Source organism: Myotis davidii, unplaced genomic scaffold (assembly GCF_000327345.1).
Source record: "Myotis davidii unplaced genomic scaffold, ASM32734v1 scaffold107, whole genome shotgun sequence".
Classification (NCBI taxonomy): Eukaryota; Metazoa; Chordata; class Mammalia; order Chiroptera; family Vespertilionidae; genus Myotis; species Myotis davidii.
The window spans coordinates 3,750,041-3,771,670 of record NW_006383012.1 but is presented as its reverse complement, the minus strand read 5'-3'; the positions used below and the strand labels follow the sequence as shown (position 1 = coordinate 3,771,670).

The 21,630-nt window shown below is 45.9% G+C and overlaps 2 protein-coding genes across 3 annotated transcripts in view; one reads left to right on the top strand and one right to left on the bottom strand.

The window, feature by feature from the left end:
- ACSL5 (acyl-CoA synthetase long-chain family member 5) overlaps window positions 1–9,213 on the bottom strand; it is a 38,238-nt gene extending 29,025 nt beyond the window's left edge. The window contains exon 1 of one of the 2 annotated variants that reach the window (XM_006778713.2): window positions 8,980–9,213. Coding sequence is in view for 1 of the 2 variants with exons in the window: in XM_006778712.2 (XP_006778775.1) it covers window positions 6,638–6,656 (19 nt within the window). In the remaining variant the exon portion in view is untranslated. Of the gene's footprint in view, window positions 1–6,637; window positions 7,076–8,979 lie in introns of those variants that run through there. The other variant, XM_006778712.2, reaches the window with a different exon arrangement.
- An 8,356-nt stretch (window positions 9,214–17,569) lies between these two features.
- Window positions 17,570–21,630, top strand: part of LOC102775033 (guanylate cyclase 2G-like) — a 38,256-nt gene continuing 34,195 nt past the window's right edge. Inside the window, exon 1 of the mRNA XM_006778749.1 lies at window positions 17,570–17,600. Within this exon, the coding sequence (XP_006778812.1) occupies window positions 17,570–17,600 (31 nt within the window). The remainder of the gene's footprint in view (window positions 17,601–21,630) is intronic.

Here is a 21,630-nt window from a genome sequence, read left to right as displayed (position 1 = left end):
AAGGAAGGAAGGAAGGGAAATGTTTATAATGCCAGAGACCAGGAGAGCCTTCCTTGACAGGAGCGTAACCAAATAAATCATAGCATTTCCATACAGTGGAACTCTTGTCAGATATGGAAAAGAATAAAGAAGTTCTGTATGCCTTGATATGGAAAGTAGAAAGAAAAGCAGCAACAACCGTGATCAGACAATGTGCATGTTTTTGTGTTGCTAAATGCATACACCTCATAGAAAAAGACAGATGGGAGAGGGAAAATCATAAATAGATTTTTCCAGAAATTTCGAGTGTGCGATCATCAGCCAAAGATATTTGAGCGCTTGAGTGTGTATCAGGCATCATTCCAGGGGCTGGGAAGCAGCAGCGAAAACCCCACCCTGGCGGGGCTGTATTTTATTGGAGAGTTTGACAACAAGCCTAAACAATGCCTAGATTATATTTTAAAAAATGGAATTAAAAAAAATAAACTAGAAAAGGAGGATTGAGGGTTCATCAAGGTTGTGTTTTGTTGTTGTTAATCAAGGAGGTCAGAGTAGGTCTCCTAAGGGAAGTGACACTTGAGAGTATGTATCACTTATCACTGGATCTGAAATATGCATGCTATCCTCAACAAACCGTAAAGTGAACAACTCCAAATTATCCAGCCCTGGACTTTAGCAGCTGACGGAGGAAGTTGCACCACCTTTCAGGGGGTGGGGCGGCATTTCCTGCCAGCACCCCTGAGAATACAGCCTCGCTTTGTTTCTAAACTGAAGCTGCCCCACCACCAAAGCCACACTCGCCTTTCCCCAGCGCTGGTGAGTGCAGTGCTCTCAGCCACTGAGCAGGCCGGACCCACAGCAGCTCTGGGGGTGGAAACACTTTTCATTCATTTCTTGAGCAGATAAGAAACCAGAGCAGAGATCACATTTCAGTCCCAGGGCCTCAGGCTGCTGAGGAAAGAGGCTGGGCTGGCATGAGTTCCTGACCTATGAGCCTACAGATAACTTGCCAGCCACTTACCAGCGGTGCTCAGGTGACTTATAGTAACCTTCCCCACCAAGCAGGGCCAGGGAACCAGGGACAGGCGGCTCTCCTCCTCTCGGGGCCTGGTGCCCTGCCTGCTCTGAAGTACACACACCGGGGAATGGCCCAAGACAGAGGAGAAGGGGCCCTTCCCACCTTCCCCGGGCCATGCCAGGCAGGACAAGAAGACAGCATTACCGACGGAGATCCCGATTCAACCCCGGAGACTGGCCCAGTAGTCACCTCCACACCACGGAAAGATTCTGTGAGAGTTTCAATAATTAACACAGGAAAGTTATAGGAAGCTCCCCCATGTCACTCTTTCTAGCCCAATTGCTAGGCCACACATTAATAGTTCCAACATGTAAGGCAGCTGGCAGGGAGAGGGCGAGAGCTAGGCATGGGACAGATGCCCTGGCCCGCCAGCAGGCACCCCTGCAATAAATCGTTAGGGTTTCAGTGCATATCCTTTGGGGATAGCTTTGCTGCCAAATCACACAGGAAAAGCTGCAGGAACCAGAGCTTAGGAGGGTTGTGAGGAATGGGTTCAGGTCCCAGAGAGGTTTCCTGTGATTCTGTGAACAACTTAGGCCATGAGAACTTCCAGGCAGAGGCTGCCAGACTCTCAGATTCCACTGTGCCCAACACAGTGCCTGGGCCACCTTCCCTTTTCGCTCACTACTGGCACAAGTTCAGAGCAAGGTAACTAGGGAAGGGGATCTGTTGAAGAAAACAGGTCTCAGAATTCAATCCTGCAATGACCATGATGTGCACCTGTCACATCGTATCAATGCAGAGGGGGGCAGAATCGGCTGAGCCCTCCGCTGAAATGCCACAGTCAGGGGCTTCATGCCATGGCAAGGACAATGCTAAGGACAATGCTAAGCAGTCTGACCCAAATGAGGCCAAGGTCCACTCATTCGGCAAGCATTTGACTATCTGAGCACCTACTATGTGCTAGGCAGTGTGCTCAGCATGAGGAAAGCACAAGCAGAGTGCATAGTAGGGAATAAAGCCAGCTATCCAGGCAGTAAACACATGCTCTATGGGATGTGCCCCAGTTTTGAGAGCATCCGGTGGACTGGAGAGTATGTGTATGGCAAGAGATTTGTTTATTCTCTGCACTTTAAATTGACTTATAACTTATTTTTAATAAGGCCAACAAAGATCTTGGATCCACGTGTGCCTAGCACTGTGCCATGTGCAGAGAGAAAAACACTTAGAAGATACAGTTTCTGCCCTTTGAGGATTTACGAGTCTATCAAACACTGAAAATACTTAGAGAAGGAAGGATTCAGTGTGTGGGACATGGGCTAATGAATTTGGAGAAGGGAGAGGCTAGTGTAGACTGCATTGGGTGAAAGTAAAGGTATGGAGGTCTACACCCTCAAGGGTCTAGATCCCCTGACTTTATTGCCAATAGTCTCATTCCCAGGATCAATCAAGGATGATGACCCTATTGATGACACCAATGGCATATAAACCCCCAGCTATGAGTCCAGCCAGGGTCACTGTCATCGAACCATCCTTCTCAAATGTTTTCTGGGTGTCCCCATCTACTGTTTCCATGGATACCAGTCACTGAATTAGGTAGGATGATACCCAGATGTGGGTGACAGCTAATATGGCTAGAGGCACTAAAGCAGGACAAGCAGGACATTGGGGACGGGATGATGAAAGGATATTTCTGATTTAGTTGAAAGGAAGGAAAAGCCTCCAAGAAGGCTGAACGAGACAGTGCCTGGGGCCTGGTGTTGACACCACACCACTGGAGTCATTTCAAGGCACAAACACCAGAGAGTCTTGGCCAGTTGAGTTGAGTGGTATTTAATAGGAAATCCCTCATTAGATCAAATAACTTAGTCCATGAAGGTAGCCTGGGATAGTTGTTGAGACACTCATTGATAGGCTGGTGACAGGCAGTGACAAATCCAACTGGATCACCATCAGGTTTCCCACAAATCACAGCCCAGCAGCCCTCCCTTAGGAAAAGCCTGCACCCCCAAAGCTCCCCAAGCCTGCTGCTGACCAAGTGATTTATGAGAGGACTGAGGTCAGGAAAACCAGTATCAGAGGTCTACTGGATGTGATAAGAGAGCCTGTAAAAAGATAGGCTGGACAAAGTGCTAGGTCCCGTCACCATGCCAGGATAAGGTCAGGGTGATGCAAGAATTTGTGAAAGAGACCTTGCTACCTGGGCTCTCTGCGGAATCAGCCCTCACGCTACCTGGTTTGGCCAATGGTCAGGAGTCACCAGATCCAATTTGCAAATAAGCTTTATTGCCCATAGACTCCTTTCCAAGGGCAAATTTTTAAGGTCATTGCCTTTTCAAGTACCAAAACAACAGCTCTACTACTTACTAGATGTGTGGCCCTGCAGGCAGTGACAATGTCACTGAGTGTAAGTTTCCCTCAACTGTATACAAGAAGGGGCCAGTGCTAATCTCCACGCCAATGGGAGACTGGGTGGACCTTCTGGTACACTGTTGGGCACATGAGGAGTTCTCAGTCAACTAGCTCCCCTTCCACTCACCTGTTTCCAACTCATTGTCAATATCAGATGTTCTATTTTGGGACATCCCAAATGAGAAGAGACCATCAAGGTCTTCATTCTATAACCATCTTTCAACCTATGTGCAAAGGTCTTAACAACTTCTCATTTCTATTTAAATAGAGGATTTGTAGCTGGAGAGGGCATGGTACACCTCTGAGCTCCAACCCACCCATCTCCTCTCACTCTACCCCACCCCTGCATTCTCCTACAAGCCTTCACAACCTCATAACTCTTACAGTAGAAAGACCAGTGGGAACCCAGAGATCTACTACCAGCTTCCCTGAAGAGGGGGGTACCATGACCTTCCCATAGCAGTACAAGGGCTGCCTGACCTTTCAAAACTCATGTATTTACACAAACAACATGAATGAAGGAAGAGCCTGGGAAATATCGGGCCCTGTGCCAGAGGAAAGAAGGAGTGAAGGCCCATTTCTGACCTCAGGACATAGTCACCTAGGGGAGACACAGACCTAGCAGAGTTTACAGCAGAGTGTGACATGGGCAGTGATGGATGAACTCAGGACAGCCGGGGACAGGTCGCCCTTGCAAGGTGCAGCCCAAGATTCACCCCAGGCTGAATCCCAAATGAGGGTCAGTGCATCGCTGGCCGGGCATATGAGACAGACAGGAGCAGACACGTCACTCTTGGTTTCTAAAATATTGCCAAAGTCTGGCTTGGGAATTCCCCTGCCCGGAGGTGGGAGGACTTCTTTGAGGTGCAATTCACATAAAATTAACCATTTGAAAGTGAACAATTCAGTGGCACTTAGAACATTGACATGTTGGCCAACCATCACTTCTATCTAGGTCCTAAGCACTTTCGTCATCCACCAAGGAAACCCTGAACCCATTTAGCAGTTACTCCCCATTCCTCTCCTCCCAGTCCCTGGCAGACACCAATCTCCTTTCTGCCTCTCTGGATTTGAAAAAAGTGGGCGGATGGTCAAAGGAGGGTTTCTCCCAGTTTCCAATTCTTTGGTCCATGCACTAAACTAGGTTCTTCAGAAACTGAGTCATAGCTTGCCTTTGGAACTAAATGCATCAGAGTTCAAAGTCCAGCTCCAATCTCTGCACACCAAGTCCAGTTTCTTTCTTTCTAACTCTCAGTTTCTCTATCTATGAAACAAAGTACCTACCTCACAGGACCATTTTAAATATCATGAGAAAGGCCCCATAAAACAGGACAGCACTGCCCCATAGAATATATTCAATGAATGGTCCTGTAATAATTGTAGTTCCAGAAAAATGTCAACCTGAAAAATATCTAATAAATATATAAACTTAACACCTGCCCCGGTTCCCATATTTGAAAATCTTATCACAAATACAATTTTTAGGAAATCTGAAGAAAGGCTAATTCCACACATGAGTGGATGGAGCATGGTGTTAGCATTAGACAACTGGCTGCTTTGTTACCTTGGGAAAATTGCCATACCTCTCTGAGCCTACGCTCTCAACCATAAAATGGTGAAACCATCCACCTCATAAAATTGTCTTAATTTAAAAAAAAATATTGTCTTAATTAAATGTGAGTGTATCACCCTGGCTGGGTGGCTCGGTTAGTTGGAATGTTGTCCCATGCACCAAAAGGGTTGCGGGTTTGACTCCCTATTGGGGCACTTACCTGGGTTGCAGGTTCCATCCCCAGTTGGGGCATGGGTGGGAGGCAATCAATCAATGTTTTTCTCTCACATCAATGTTTCCCTCTCTCCCTTCTTCTCTCTCTCTCTCTAAGATCAATGAACATGTCCACAGATGAGTATTGAAGAAGAAAAGAAAAAGAAAAAATGTAAGTGTATCTCCTATGAGCTGGTGTTTAACTGGCTTCATCTTCCCTCTGTCCATTCATTCTCTGACGCTCTCCCTTCCCCTGATCCCCAGCCTCCCTTGCAGAATATGTGGCCCCACTGTATACTTAGCATTTAGGAACTCAATGATGCATGAATTTTATTGTAGGTGTTTTTGTCCTCAAAGGGTAAGAATATAGCCTAGGAGAGATTACTGTTTTAGGTTAGGATCTAAGTCAAATGCCTGGCTAATATATTCTGTTTGGTCTGGTTAATGTTTGTTAAAAAAAAGAAAAGAAAAGAAATTGAAATGTGTTTTTCAGGGGTATGCCTGCTTTGCATTTTGCCAGAGTCCTCACCATCAACATCTTATTATGTACCATTTACTTTACTTGGCTATATGATCTGCCTGTCCTAAAAGCATCTGTGATTCTTGTTTTATTTAAGTTTTTGTTCCTTTCATTGTGCCAAGCACATAAGTGATACCAACCACATTTTATATGCCACGCCTCTTCCAAGATTATTTTAAGCTCATCTCAAACCCTTGTAAATTAGAGGGAACCACCAGAGCATGCCTCCCATGCTGGAATATAGCAAAAGCGATCAAGCAAACCCAATGATTCTATTTCTATTTTTTACTAAATCCATCTTTTACTTTTAACATTAAATTAAATATGTTTAATTGAATTATTTCTAAGACTCTGCCTCTGTGAGAGACCACCAATCACCTACATGTTGGAACCACCGATTCAATCCTACTTTTCAAACCTCCACAAGGGTTCAGACTCACAGAAGCCAGAAAGCACTGACCGTGGAGTCCCTCCCTAATGCTCGCTCCTTAAACATCCTTGAATTTCATCTGAGATTCAACTGTTGGCCCTTGCCCTTAAACAGACCCAGCTCCTTCAGAACAATTCCATCACTCAGTCATTCAGCAGCCCTTACCCCAGGAAGGAGTCAAAGTCCTCCATGAAAATGGAGGGTAACCCCCAGCCCACATGGGAGCTAGGGCAGATGCTCAGGCCCAGAAACCAGGTCTCGGTTGTGGCAGGAGGAGAGAGGCAGGAGGAAGAAAGTCTACCTCATGCTCCACATTCCTCCTTCCACTCCCCCGTCCTGAAGAGGAGGGTCTACAGGAGGGCCCTAGAGACCTGGGAGAGAAAGTGCTGACACGTGCCTGGGACACAGCCCGCTCTAGATCCGCTGAAGCTGGGGGTCAGAATGCCTTCTCAGCCTCTGCCCCACGCTCCCAAGACACCTTGCTAAACATCCCCCTCCACATGGTCCCCTTACCCTGGGAGGGGGGTCGCATCCCTCAGTGTTTCCAGCGATGGAGCTTCCTGATCCAAGTTCTTCTGGCACGTGAGTCCCTGTTCTTCTTCCCTCACCCCTGTGACCTCCAGGGACTGAGAGGCCTCAGAGCATCCATGCAGACCGATGGCCCGGCTCAGGGTGCCCCGTTCTGCCCCGTCTGCCAGCCCCACAGTAGGCCATGGCCCGGCTCCTGAACGTGCTCGGGGACTCCACTTCCTGGTTTTTCTTTTACAACTGAAAGTGGAAGCGTCTGACCAGGAGGGAGAAGGCGCCAAGCCTACCCTGGCAGCTTGTCAAACGCCTTAACCCCGGCCCCGAGGGCTGAGACACAGCCAGCCCACATCCCACTGCTCACCCTTTCCTCCTTTGACCACCTCGGAGGGGAGGGAGAGAAGAACAAAGATCAAACAAACAAAAGTGACAGGAGGTGCCCCTCAGACAGTGTGTCGAGGAAGTGACGCTGCTCCCTGCTAGAGTCACACAGCAGGGAAGTCCCTCTGAGGCAACTCAGCCCTCACAGAGCTCCCTGCACCCGAGGGGAATCGGAAGCCAGCCCAGCCCCCAGGGGTGTCAGCCCCTCTCCAATCCCCAGCATACCTGCCTCAGGCCGAAGCAGTGCTGATAAAGCCACAATGCACCAGGCCAGGAAGGCAGGGTGAATGGAAAGACTTTGTTTTCCTTCCTCTGACCCATCAGCTCATCCTTTTCATCCCCCAGACTTTAAATCAAAAATCGTTCTGCTGCCTCCCTCACCTCCCCAAGGTAAACCTGGAAAATTAAAGCACAGTTCCAGACAAGCACACGTGCCAGGAACTGTCAGATTGATCTGGCTTGCATCTAGTAGCTTCTGGAAAACCCAGCGTCACACACACACACACACACACACACACATAGCGCGATGACCGTGAAAAAGGCAAATACCTTCTGAGTATTGTTATGAAATTGTTTAGAATGTTCAGGCCTCCTGAAAGTCTGGGGGTTAGCAGAGGTATCAGGACCTGTACTAGTCTCATTGGATTCGCCGAAGACTGTGGCCACAGGAGCTTCCATTCTGAGACTTAGAATCAGAAATACGAGTTCTTCTGCCCCTTCCTGTCCCCCTTCCTCCCTCCCGCCTCCCAGGCACACCGGAAGTTAACAGCACGTTCCCAGCCAGATTAGGATTTCTTCTCTCTCTGAGAGAGGAGGTCCTAAAAGGTTCAGACTAAAAACACCAGGATAAGCCTGGCCACAATCTCGGAGAACAGGAGTTGGTCCCTGGTTCTCCCCGAGACTACCTAAGACATGGGAGAAGATGAAGTACAGGAAGATGAGGGTAGCACCCCGCTTCTGGTGCATCTCATGGCTGGAGGAGCACTTGGCTTGGCTTAGCTTCAGCAACTCAACCCCTTCAAGAGGAAGGTTCCCCCAGCAGAGAGCTCAGGACAGCAGAATGGGCGTGGAGTCTCGGCCACTCTAATGCTGCGGGCTGTTCCCTGGGTGCTGTCTTCTTTTACCAACCAGATGAAGAGCTCAGAGCCAGGAAGAGACGAGCCTCTCTTTATTTCAAATTGTTTCCTCCAGAACCAAATGCTCAAGTTCAGAACACTCTGGGTCATTCTAAGGGGCTAGCTGACTTGCATTCCTAGTCAGTCCTCTGTGCACAGGAGTAACAGCCCCGAGATTTGAGAGAACAGAAGGCTTGGCAATCCACACGAATAGCAGCCTGTAGCAACACACTGGTCGTGACTCAAACCCTTGCCTCGCCACAACATCTCAGCTGTGGAGCCCAGGCCACGCTGTTCAAGCCCAGAGGCACATGATTTGTTTATGAAATGCGATACCAACCACCTCCCAATGAGGTAATGCCTGTCCTGCACTTAGTAGAGACCCCAGCACCCAATAGAGTGTCTGCTAAGGTTTTTCTTCTCCTTTCTTCCAAATGGGAACACTGCCATCAACAGCTGATGAATGAATGCCCTTTCTAACCATATTGACACAGAGCTTTCTGAATGGAAGATGGAAGAGACCCAAATCCTGGCTTCGTCTATAATCCTCAGAGGTTTTCAGTCTGTTTTGATAGTATTTAGTAAAACGAACAACTTTCTCTTCCAAGTCTATCTCCTGCCAGCATTCAGCTCTCTCCAATGTCTCCACCCGGTTTTGACTGATTTTCTTTCTTGTGCCTCCCACATAAGTCAGCTAAGATGACTACTCAACGAAACGCAATTTCATGTTGAAAGTGCCTTAGGCTGAGAATGGACACATGTCCCACTTTCCTCCCATCCCTGCTCTCCCATAGACACGTAAACTCTAGAGCAGGCAGAGTTACTGCTGCTTACCTGGAAGGATCCGCTCACTTCCTGGGTGCAGGGAATGCGCCCCTCACAGCTGGCTCTAGGGGCTTAGCACTGCCACTGCCGGCAGGCACCTCTGCCTTTTCCACAGCACTGAGGACTGGCCACACCTGAAGGCAACGCGTACTGTCCTGAGAGTGGCCAACAAGCTCCCCTGGAAACTTTGAACCTGTTGCAACAGAAGTTCAAAGGTAGACGTTACCTGTTCAAACACTCGTAGTAACCTCAGACAGTGAGAAGTGTAGAATTTGGCAAAAGGTTAAAACAGGAGATTGTTATGCAATGGGCTTAAGAGGAAGGAAAAAAAAAAAACTCATCAGCTACGAAAGCTAAGATTTAACAAGCAAAACCCTTTGTAGAGCCCATACCTCTGGGGGAAAAAAGAGGGTCGGTAGGGCTTTGCATCTGTTTTGGGGGCAGAATCCTTGAGATTGCAACAGGAAAAGGAAGATCTAAAGAAAAGCAGAGGTTAACCCCTTCCCCGGCAGAAACGTGTATACACGTTTTCACAAAATGTTCTTTTTTCAGTCGTCGACGAGTATACTCGTCTAAAACTTTACCTTCAAAAACCAGCTACATACGTACCATTCTAAATAATTTCATCTAGAAACTTTCTGAGGAAATACTATTCTTAACCACAAAAATGGGAAGAAAAAATAATTACAAACTGTTTTCATAACCAGCATCAAAAATACTATATAGAACCAAAATAAAAAAATTAGTCTGAAAAAGAAACGTTTTTAACAAAAAAATTGTTGGGGAAGGGGTTAAAGCACTCCCTGAATTGAGAGTGAGAGAATGAGAAGCCACTCTAATTGTTACTCAAGCTCTAACTTTAAGGTTGGAATAAGCAGAGGCCAGTGACCCCTTCAGAATTAGAATATCGCTAAAAAACCAAATAAGGCAAATTACTCTAGAGTCTAGACTGAGGCACAAACCTCAGCTAGGTTGAATTTAGAATGCAGAATCCAGACCTTGACCTGATAGCTCTGTGTGTCCCAATACGCCAAGGTTGCGGGTTCGATCTCCCATCAGGGCACACACAGGAAGCAATCAATGTGTGCATAATTAAGTGGAACAACAAATCAATATGTCTCTCTCTCTCTCTCTCTCTCTCTCTCTCTCTCTCTCTCTCGTCAATCAGTCAACACAAAATTAGAATGCAGAATCCTGGCTCCAACTACCCACAGCTTAGCAAGGCCCTGGAAGGAGTAGGATTGCTATTGCATCACTGTTCAGCCTATATCCTACTCTCTCTTTCCATTTGGAAGTCCCTAGTCCCCATTCTTGACTCCAAAATCTTGAAGACTACAAGGCATCATTTTTGAACAAAAATGGTGAGTGGAGGTGAGAGAGGCCCTGGAGATTGTGTTTAATATCTATTTTACAGGTGAGGTCAATGGAGGCCTTTTCAGATGATAGAAATCGCTCAGAATCACACAACCAGTTATTGAGGCAAGACCTGCATTGCGGTAGCGACACAGACACCCATTCGCGTTGCCTCTGCCCTGATGGTACTGCATCATGACTAAGTGTTCATTTAACCACAGTAGACCTTAGGCACTTGAAGGCTTTCTGTGGTCCAGGCCTGCAGAAATTCGTGGAAATACTACATTAGGTTTCTTCTAACTACTTGGTCAGGTGCCCAATATAAAAATTAGAAGCCAATACCACTTCCTGCTGCTACACTAACAAAGAGGTCTTATTAGGCCAGATTCTCCAGGTCTGAGGTGCATTAACTCTTCAAGGTCACTGCTCATCACAGAGCCCTAGTTCTGCCTTAGGACCTGAGAAAAAAAGGGCTTCTAAGAAGTGGCTAACAAACTGGGAGAATGAGTCCCACTTGGTTGGACAAATGCCAAGTTGTGTTGAACCACCTTCTGATGCAGCGATTTCCAGAGCAAGATGCTTCAAGGCGGTGGTTCCCAAACTCCAGCAAGCCTCACAATCCCCTGGAGAGCTTGTTACAGCCCAGATGACTGAGCCAGTGCCAGAGTGTCTGGTTCCGTCGGCCTGGGTGTGGGCCTGAGCATCTGCCTTCCTAGCAATTTTGGGTGATGTGGATGTTTCTGATCTGGGGACCGCACTAGGAGCTTACTATCAGCATCACTGCTCCAAGCAGCCACCTGACCTTCAATGAGCTCCACAACTGAAAGGTTAAAGGGGACTATGTTTGGGGTTTTCTTGGCTATGATGACCCTACAGTAGGGAGGACAACTTGACACAGAGTGTAGCAGAGAGGTGTTACTCAAGATCGCTGGCAGGCCAAGTCCAAGAATAGAGCTTTGGCAACAGTGGGAGGAATTGCTACTCACTGTCCCACTTCTCCTTTAAGTAAGTGTAAATCAAAGCCGCATGGCATCACAGCCAGACAACCTATATGAGTAAGAGCATGGGAGCGTAGGGGGCGTTATCTGACTCAACAGCCTTAACTTTATTCTTGAGGGTACCGGAGACTCCAAAAGGTGAAGTAACTAGCTAGGGTAAGTCATTGATTCAGTAGGGGAGAAATGTCCAGAACCCAGGTCTCAGCACCCTACCATGATACACCATCTCTTGATAAACCATTGTTTCCCATAGCATCGCTCTTAAAAAAGAAAGGTGTTAGCTATAAAAAGGAAAAGTGTTAGATAGGCTTTTTTTGAAATATCCGTCTGTCCTCCTCTTCTCCCCACAGCCATATGCAGTTAGAATTCAATAAAAAAAGAAAATTATTTTGAGATCAGGCATCCCGTGGCCCCAAAAAAGTGCCAACCTTTATTTTTCCAGGTCATTCATAGGTAAGGTGCTCGAGGTGTGGAAAAATCTGACCCAATAGCCACCACCACTCTGATACACTTACACATGCTGCTCTGGTTGGTTTGTGTACATTCCTTCTCCTCTCCTAGAGACAGAGGAACCATGCATTTCATAGGCAGCAGTTCTAGAACACCAGAGGCCAATGTTCCAGAGTTTTCTAACAGAGCCTGGAAACAGTTGCTACACATCTGGTGATAGGGCCTGACAACTCTTCAAAAGCAGCGTTTCTCCATTTTTGAAAGCAGGAAAAGACAGACCTTGGAAGTGAGCCAACTTTACGTAACACCACTGTGTTTGTATAGCTCCTCCCAGTTTATCAAACACTTCCAGAAGATCTCTTAGACCTGTGAGGTGTCAGCAAGGACAAAACCTTCAGTGGCTGTTGGGAGCTGGGCCCCTTGACAAGGGCTTCATGTGGCTCTTCCAGGAAACCTGCCAGGGAGTTAGAGTTTGCACAGATGAGAAAATGGAATCTCAGAAAAAGTTCATCACTCTCCCAAGATCCTACAGCTTGGCCATGGGACCATGATGGGGGTAGTGGGGCCAAACATTTTTTTTTTTAACAATTTCAGGCAATTTTGTAAAGCCAGGTGATTTGTGGCTTGTCTATGAAAAAGAGCCCTTCTTTAAAGAGTTGGTTGCAAAGTAGATTTTAGAGCAGGGTCTGTGTGTGTGTGTGTGTGTGTATGTGTGTGTGTGTGTGTGTTGGGGGGAGGGGAGGACAGGGGAATGAATCAATCAGGGCATCAAATATTATTTCAAGGTATTATGGGGGGGCATTTGTAGATTCCAGACAGCATGAAGCTAATGAGGTCCTTCTAAGGAAAAGTGGAATTGCTCCTACTAATCCTCAGAATCCAGAGATTCCTCTTCAACTTCCAGCCCTCTGCTTTGGAATATTTCTCTAGATTTAGATGAGGGAATAGTTATTCAACAGTGCTCATTGTAAGCGTCCCAGATGAGGGCAAAGAAGAAGTATGGCGATGAGAAGAAAAACAGAAAGTACAGGGTATCTGGAGCAGCTGGGGCCCCTGGGGCACAGGGAACACTTATTAACAAGGACCTTCAGCTGCTTTGACAGCTAAGCTAAGTCTTTAGAGTCAGGCAACACATCCCAGGAAGAAAGGGAAGCAGAGTCCTAGAGGGGTGGGCTGCATCAGTTCATGTGAACTTAGTAATGATGGATCCGAAGGAAAGGAGGCGAGATGTCCCTCCCTACACTTAGCGTGGAGCAGGGCAGAGGTTGCGATGGCACAGAGAGAGCAAAAGGGAAGCCGTGGTGGACCGACCTTTAGCTTCCCACATGGCAGGGCTGACGTTTACCCTTCTCCTGAGATGTGAAAGGAAGGGGCGAAGTTCTTTAAACTCTTAACGAGGGTGCCACAATCGACCATTCTAATTAACGGCATTCCATACCCACCCTTTCCTGAGTTATCTGATGTTTCAAAGGGCTAATGGCACTCAAAGTACATCATACAGGGTAGAAATCTAAGGTCCTCATGCCAGCTCCTTTCTGAAGGTCTTGAAGATGATCATGATCATGGACATTATGGCAGCACTGCACCAAGAGCTCTGTCCATAATCATTTAACCTCACAGTGACCCCATGAAAAAATTGTTATTCTCATTTTGCAGAAGAGGAAAGGTTAAAAGAGGCCAGGTTGTGGCTTACAGTTGGCTCAGTCTCAGAGCCAGATTTTGAGTCCAGGCAGTCTTGAGTCCAGAACCCAAGCATGCATGTATGATTGAGTACAACCCATTCCACAGACCCCTTGCAATCTTGTGTATTTATGTATGTGTTTCTCTCTGGGACTTTCATTGGTCACTCAAAGGAAATGAAGAACATTGCCCCTAGAGGAAGCAGGACCCAATGCCAGCTACGTAGACCTGATGCCAAGGGTGGAACAAGAGCTACCTTTTCCCTTCTCAAAAGGCTGTCCCATCTGCTTGCTCATCCTTCCTGCCACTGAGCTCATTTCCCACACAAAACCTTTCTTCACTCAACTACAGGGGGCAATGCACCACACATTCAGCTGCGCACCACCCCTCACCAACCCCCAGCTTTTTCTGCTTATTGTCTGCTGTTCTGTGAGTGCCCATTGCTCTGTGCTGGGCTCTGCAGTCAGCCTGCACCATGCAGCTTCACAGTGCACATGGGAGGAGCTGGACCCATAGCTCAGTGTCAGTAGCAGCTTGTCTTGCTCAACTGGAGTCACTGACAGCAGCAGCTCGGGCACCCGGGCTCTTGAGGCCACTGTTCATTCTTTGTGGGAAGGAAGTGTTACTCAAGCATGAGCACTTGCTTGACAAGAATGGTGTTTGCACAGATTGCAAGAAAACTTCCCGCAACCCCCAAAACGTGCCCTCCTCAACCCCAACAACATGCACACACAGCAAATTGCCTTGCAAACTTAGCTTCCCACCTGACAAGCCACGGCTCATGATGGGCTAAGAGATACTGACCCTCCCACCCCCAGCCCTTGGAGTGGCCAGGTGTGCTCATAGGTGGCCTCACCTTGGGGTCCCAGGGTGCCAGATAAATACTAATCTTCTCAGGGTCATGATGTCAGCAAGGTTAAAACAGTGACACAAACAACCTACTCCTTTATCAGCAAAAACTTCTCAAGAGCATTTAAGAATCAGATGGAAAGTGTAAAGGCCCCCAAGAGAGGTGTCTGCTCTAAATTCCCAGAACCTTCCACAATCCTAAGGAAACGTCACTACCTCTCAGCAGGTTAGAAGGGAAGCTCAGAGGGAAGGTGCAGACCTGCACTGTCCAGTACTGTAACCAGGAGCCACGTGTGGCTGCTGAGAACTTGAATGAGGCCAGTCTGCATTGAGATATGTTTAAATATAAAACACACATCAAATTTTGGAGACTTAGTATGAAGAAAATAACATAAAATCCCAACTTAAAAAAATATTGATTCTGACCCTGGATGGGAATCTCAATTGGTTAGATATACCAAGGTTGTGGGTTCAATCCCTGGTCAGGTCACATACAAAAAATCAACCAATGAATGTATAAATAAGTGGAATAATAAATCAATGTTTCCCTTTCTCTCTCTCTATTTCTTCCCCTCCTTTCCTTCCCCCCTCCTTTCCTATCTCTAAAATGAATTAATCAATCATCAAGAAATAAATACATAATTTAAAACTTTTTGATTCCATGTTGAAATAAGAATGTGGGATATAGTAGGTAAGTAATCTTACCTGTTCCGTTTACTCTTTTGAATGTGTCTTCTGGAAATTACTGAAGACAGTGTGGCGCACACTCTTTTTCTCTTGGACGACATTGATTTAAGCCAAAGGTTCTCTGCCTTAGTGCCATGGAATATAAGCAAAAGGTGGTGTTACCGGTGGCAGCAGCGAGCATGTTATAACTGCTCCAGGTGAACTTGAAGAGGGCCCTGTCTTTAACCTGTTCCTCTGGTCTCTGTAGTAGCAATGGTTTGTTCTGCCAGATTTACATCATCCATCCAATGGAGTGTGTGACCTTGACTGAAGCAATAGTCCCTTGATAAAACTGCTACTACTCTCTCACTGTTGTTTAATGACAGGCACCACGGCATGTATTCTACCTCTATGATTTCATCTAATCCTCACTTGAGCTCGTCAGAGTAATGACAAATGAGGAAATTGAGATTCAGACAGTCTACAACTTGTCCAAGCCAACTTAAGCCTCATTTCAAACCTGCACTCCCAACCATCCTGCTACACAGCTTCCTACAGGGCGGTGTGGGAGAAACCTTCGACAGGCACTGCTATTTGGGGATGCTTGCCAAGCCCTTCCCTCTAGCCAAGCGTTTAAAGACATCATCCTCTGTGTTGCAGCCTTGGTTGGGCTCCCCAGGCTCACAGCATGGAGAGCAACTGGCTACAGTGCCTGGCTAGGGAGCTAGTTGGGAAGTTTAACATGAGCAGAGCGGAAATGACAGGAAATGGGAGGAGTTCTGGTCTCTCCGGACAAAAAGCTCAGGAGGTTGGGGATTCAAAAGGAACATCCTGCCTCCCTTTAGAAAAGCCACCCAGACACCAAGCTTAGTGCCAGGCCGGTCCCTGATTGGCTCAGATGGAAGAGCATATGATTCTCATGGGTTAAAAGTACGTAATTAGCAGAGAAAGATGTATTAAGGGAAGAATACATTCTTTATTCGCTCAGTGTTTGAGATACTGTGAGAACAAAGGTGCTTTTGGAAACATTTTCTGAAAAGTGGCTTCAGAACTAATTACAATCACTGCTAATCATTTAGTATCTTTGATTACTCAGTATACTCAGTAGAGGGAGTATAGGCAGCTGCCCCACCTCTCCAGTACTTTCTGGAAGTTTTTGCTTTTCCAACTAAGGCTTTTTTTTTTTTTTGTGGGTGGTCTTTACCTGAGAGGCAGGATCAAAGACCAGAAAATAAATATTCAGATCTGAAATCTGGCATTTAGAGCAGCCCAACTGGCTAAACTTCAGATTATATTTGTAGCCAGAAGAAAATTGGAAAATATTGATTGGAAACTCCAGATTGTCAAAAGCAACTGCTCGGGTGTCAAAGACACATTCCTGGTGGAAACAGGTGAGAGAAAGAACAAGCATCACAGGCCAGAGGAAGAGTGGCCTTCAGCAGGTCAGGATAAGTACAGGCGGTTGAAGTATATCAGAGACAGGTGGAGTCCCAGGAGGAAGGACCTCTTCCTCTTCAGTTCCCCATCCCGGCCTTCTAGGCGTAGTGCGTGTGTGGTCACCTAAAGGAGTGGCTTTCGTATCCAAGGAATTTGCTTTGTTACAAGTCCAAGAACTATGATCTCCTGCTTTACACAAGTTCAACCTTTGCTCTACTTTCTTCCGGCTTCTCAAACATTTACTCACCAGGAGCTTCATATTCAGTGAAGGTAACTCAGTATTTGCAAAAGCTGAGAACACCAACTCGGAAGTTTGATGTTCACACCCTGACAGGTCATAGCCACCTTTGGCTTGCTCTTACTTCTGGGATGGTGTGTACAAGGTGTGCTAAGTCTTCAGTAACCTTCCCTTTAGGAACCTGTAAGCGAGACCTGGAAAAAAAAGTGCTGCCACCCCTGAGCGTGGTGTACTTGGTTAGTTATGAAGCCACCAGAGTCCTGGGATTTGAGGGCAAGAAGCTGGTGAGATCAGAGGTCTCTGCCCCTGCCATGTCCCCATTTCATAGGAAATGAAACAGAGGCTCAACTACAGTCTTAGTCCCTCGGGAAGCCTAAGGCTGATCTTTCTAGGAAGACACCTTGAGACGCAGAAGAGTGAGGGAGGGCGGGAGTGATGGCTGCCTCTCCCTTTGTTTTTCCCTAGGACATAGCAGCCTCATCTCCCCCTTCCAGTAGGCCACACACCTTTTCCCACCTCCTATCTTCTGGAGAAGCTTGAACCCACTCATTCTAAACCATCATTGTTCTCTAAACACAGTCAGACCACTGACTTACAAATTGAAGGGATGGAAGTGGAGAGCAGGGGGAGAGGCAGCTAGGAAAATGCTGGAGGTTTTATGAAAACCCCACCACCTTGGACACAGCCAATCTTATCTGACCTTGGATGCTGAACAGCTGCGCCCGTTTCTGGTCTATGGTCCAGGCTGGCCAGCATCGAGGAAACTGACTTAGACAGAAGGAACCCTCCCTCTGTATTAGGCTCTTTAGGAAGCAGCAATGGGATAAAGTAGCTAAGAATCAAAGCACCATCCTGACCAACACAGAGAACAGCCCCTGCACGTCTGATGGACATACTTTTGTTCTAAACCATTTTTGGAGGAAACAACATGGCCTCTCCACTCAACTACGATGCTCCCGGTAACTTATAGGCATAAGAATCTCCTAGGAGGAGGGAGGACTGGAAAAGAAAGTGGAGTATATCATGCCGTCTCCAGCAGCCACAGTCCCTGCAAATCCCACTCAATTGGTTTTAATCTCAGGCATTTCCATTCTAGTCAATGAAGGACTTGGTACAAAGTGGGTGGGCCTGTTACTATGGTAACAGTTTCCAAGTGATGGTCATTACTTGGACCACAGCATTGCTGTCTCTCTCCATCTCTGAGGGCGATGGTAAAAGGGAGGTGGGCTGAACTCCACAGAGAATAATTAGAGCCTACAGAGGTAAGCCAAGTGCCTCGCAGTGTGACCTTGCCAGCGTGAGCGGCTCCTGACCTGAGAATCCAGACTGCCTGAGTTTAACCCCCATGTTTTCTCTCCACAAATGCCAGTCTGTAGGGTTTGTTTCTAATAAAAACTTTTACTTTTCTTCCTTATCGCAGATATTAAGACAAAATTATGAAGATTAAGATAAGCAAAGAGAAGAAAACATACTCATAGTTCCCATAATAGAGCTTAGTGTATGTCATCTTTGCTATGCAACTGTGTGTGCTTAATAAAAAGCACAATAAAAATAGAACACTATACATGTCATTGTATAGTGTCCTTCTTCAATTAAAACATAGTGACTTAAGTGTATAAATGCACTAATTTCAAAAAATATATTTTTATTGATTTCAGAGAGAAAGGGAAAGGGAGAGAGAGATAGAAACATCAATGATGAGAGAAAATCATTGATCAGCTGTCTCCTGCTGGGGATTGAGCTGACAACCTGGGCATGTGCCCTTGACTGGAATCAAACCCGGGATCCTTGAGTCCACAGGCTGACTCTCTATCCACTGAGCCAAACAAGTTAGGGCTAAATTCACTCATTTTTAATGACTGTCTGGTCTTCATTCATATAGATTAATTATATGTTATTTATTCATGCCCTTGCTGTTAGACATAAAAGTTGTGTCTAATTTTTGACTGTTAAAAAAAAAGAGCCAGTTTAGTAAAATCTTATCATACAATCTTATTTGTTCTGGATAAAGCTCCAAAATTGGGATTTCTGAGTCAAAGATCCATATGTTTTAAGGCTTTGGGATGCATATTGAAAAACCAGCTATCCACACCCACCAGCAGTTTATGTCTATTTCTTAAAGGCTCACCAATGCTGATGATAAGCAGTATTTTTTTCTGGTTTTGACCATGTTCACATGTAAGCACTTAGGAATACAAAAGAAAATACTTATACTTATCATGATTACTATTAATTTGCATATATAAAGGCCCCCAACTATGCTACATCTGAGGATCCAAAGAGGGACACACATGTCACTTGACCTCAAAGCTCCTCAGAGAAAGAAAACATGTAAACAGAGCAGGAGTACACATTTTAAGATGTTTATATATGGGAGGGGAGAGGGGATACAGAATGTATAATAACATATTGTCCCCAGAACCCTAGCTTTGAGATCATGACTTATGCAATGACACACCCATTGGGAGCACTCCTTTACTGAATTCCTTCTAAGCATGAGGCACTGTGCTAGGTAATTATATAATTTCACAATATCTTTACAGCATCATTTTGTGAGGGGCATTGTTAAACTAATTCTGAAGTTGAGAAAACTAAGGCATGGGTTAAACTGACTTGCTTAAAGCCACATATATATGGTAAGCAACTGAGCCAAAAAAAAAACAAAAAACCATGGAATTCTGCCTAGGATTAGATCAAGGATATCTTTAGACTCAGGGGACTTTACAAATAGATGCCAAACTGTCCTAGTAGAGGAGAGAAAGAATCTGAAGCTCCATGAGAAGCACTTATGGTGAATTTAGTTGGGAGAAAAGCAATTCCAGGAATCCAGGGGGTTGGAAATGGCCCCCTTAGATGAGTCTAAGGCTCAGTAATCACACTCTGGGGCTTGCTGCTGAAGGAAGATGAGTAGAGAATAGTTATCGGCTCTTCTTTTCCTCTTCTCACTTCAGATTATATCAGAGCTTCTCCAGCTTTAGTGTAGGTAGAAGTAATGAGTCTGTTAATTGCAGATTTTCAGAGTAAACCTCAGACTGGTTCAGAGGGTCTGGAGTAGGGTCCTGGAATCTGTATTTTTTCACTCTCAGAAGAGACTGATGTAGGTGGTCCTTACATCAAGCTTTGAGTGTTAGTGTTCATTCATTAGACCAGTGGTTCTCAACCTTCTTAATGCCCCGAACCTTTAATACAGTTCCTCATGTTGTGGTGACCCCCAATTTCATTGTTACAAATTGAACATAATTAAAGCATAGTGATTAATCACAAAAACAATATGGGATTATATATGTGTTTTCTGATGGTCTTAGGCGACCCCTGTGAAAGGGACGTTCGACCCCCAAAGGGGTCGCGACCCACAGGCTGAGAACCGCTGCATTAGAAGCTTCTCCCTAGTGTCCTAGGCCAGGGTGAGTTAACCCTCTCATAGCCATTAGCTCACTTAGTCTAGAAAAATTATAAGATCAATGTAGTGAGTGATAATTATCATTATTATGAAATCAACATCATCAATCATTGTCATCATCATCATCACCATTATCTAGCATGGAGGAGTGGCTCTCTTTGCCCAGGCATTGTGCTGAATGCTGGACTTGTATGATTTCACTTAATCTTTACCAAATTACTTAGGGGAAGACCTCATTATAGTTTAACCCCCATTTTATCTATCAGGAGATGGAGGCATAGGGGAGGAAGTAACATGTCCTAGGCCACACAACTAATATATGATGGAGTCAGAATTTCAGCCCAGGCCACACTTGGGTGGTTCCCATAATTCTTAGTTAAGTAGCAGAGAGGGATCCTGGGGCTGGGGGTGAATGGGGTTCTATGCTTTGCCCAGGACCATAACATTTGTCAGTGGTGTCACTGGATCGATGACCAGGACCTCGTCGATGCCCTGCCCAAGCCTCTCTCTGCAAGACTGCTGCTTCTAGATGTGTTAGGACAGATTCTGAAAAGAAAAGGTTTCTGCTAATTAATGGCACTGAATAGAAACCAAGCTGTGGTCCTCAGGGAACTCTGCACTATCATTTAAGCTCCTGGCATGAGTGGTCAGGAGGCTGAGCGTCTCTGAGTTTTGCAGTGATTCCGGTGTTAGGCACTATCCATGGCTCCCTGGGCAGGTGCTGAGGCTCCACTTGGATCTGGGCTCTGTTTGGGAGTTGCATGCCATGATGCCCACCCAATACTAGTTCTAACACTCTTTGCCAGTGGGTTGGTGACTCAGCTTGAGGCTGCTAAACTCACTGTGGGCTTCCAGGCTCCCTGGAACATCTCCCACCCATTCAGTGTGCAAAGGCTGGGCGCGGGCCTCCAGATTGCCATGGACAAGGTCAACTCAGAGCCCTCGGACCTTGGAGACTTCAGCTGGGAGTTCACTTATACCAACTCAACCTGCAGCGCCAAGGAGTCTCTTGCTGTTTTCACCAACCAGGTCCAGAGAGAACAGATTTCTGCCTTGTTTGTACCAGTGTGCCCAGAAGCAGCAGAGGTATACAACCTTCTAGAAACTCTGGCTGAGTTTCCATTGGAAGGGGTGGTCTTAAAGATGATGGGACAGATTTGAATAAGCCCTTGACAAAGTTGGCATTATTAAAATAATAATGTCAGTCTTGGGTGCCATTTTTCTGAGATGTAATTAGGCCATGTAATTAAAACAGCCAACATTCTCTTTAAAGAAAGCCTTTCAAATCAATAATTGTAAGTTGATGCTCACTAACAAACTTGTTGACCGTTTGGACTTGGTATCGTTGTAGATAGACTGGTTTTTTTATTTTAATGCTGTCAGCCACATGGCTCAGAAAAATTAAGAAGGAAATTAATGCTTGTTTTTTAATTGAAAAATATCTTTGTTTGTGTAAGTTTCCCCTTGGTGTGTGTAAGAAATGATTCAGTGACGGTAAAAGTAAGTGAGAAAGAAGTGAGTAAGACCGATTGTAATAAGCTGGGCAAGAAACTGAGAGACACCAATGACTTGTAACTGTTTAGCTAATG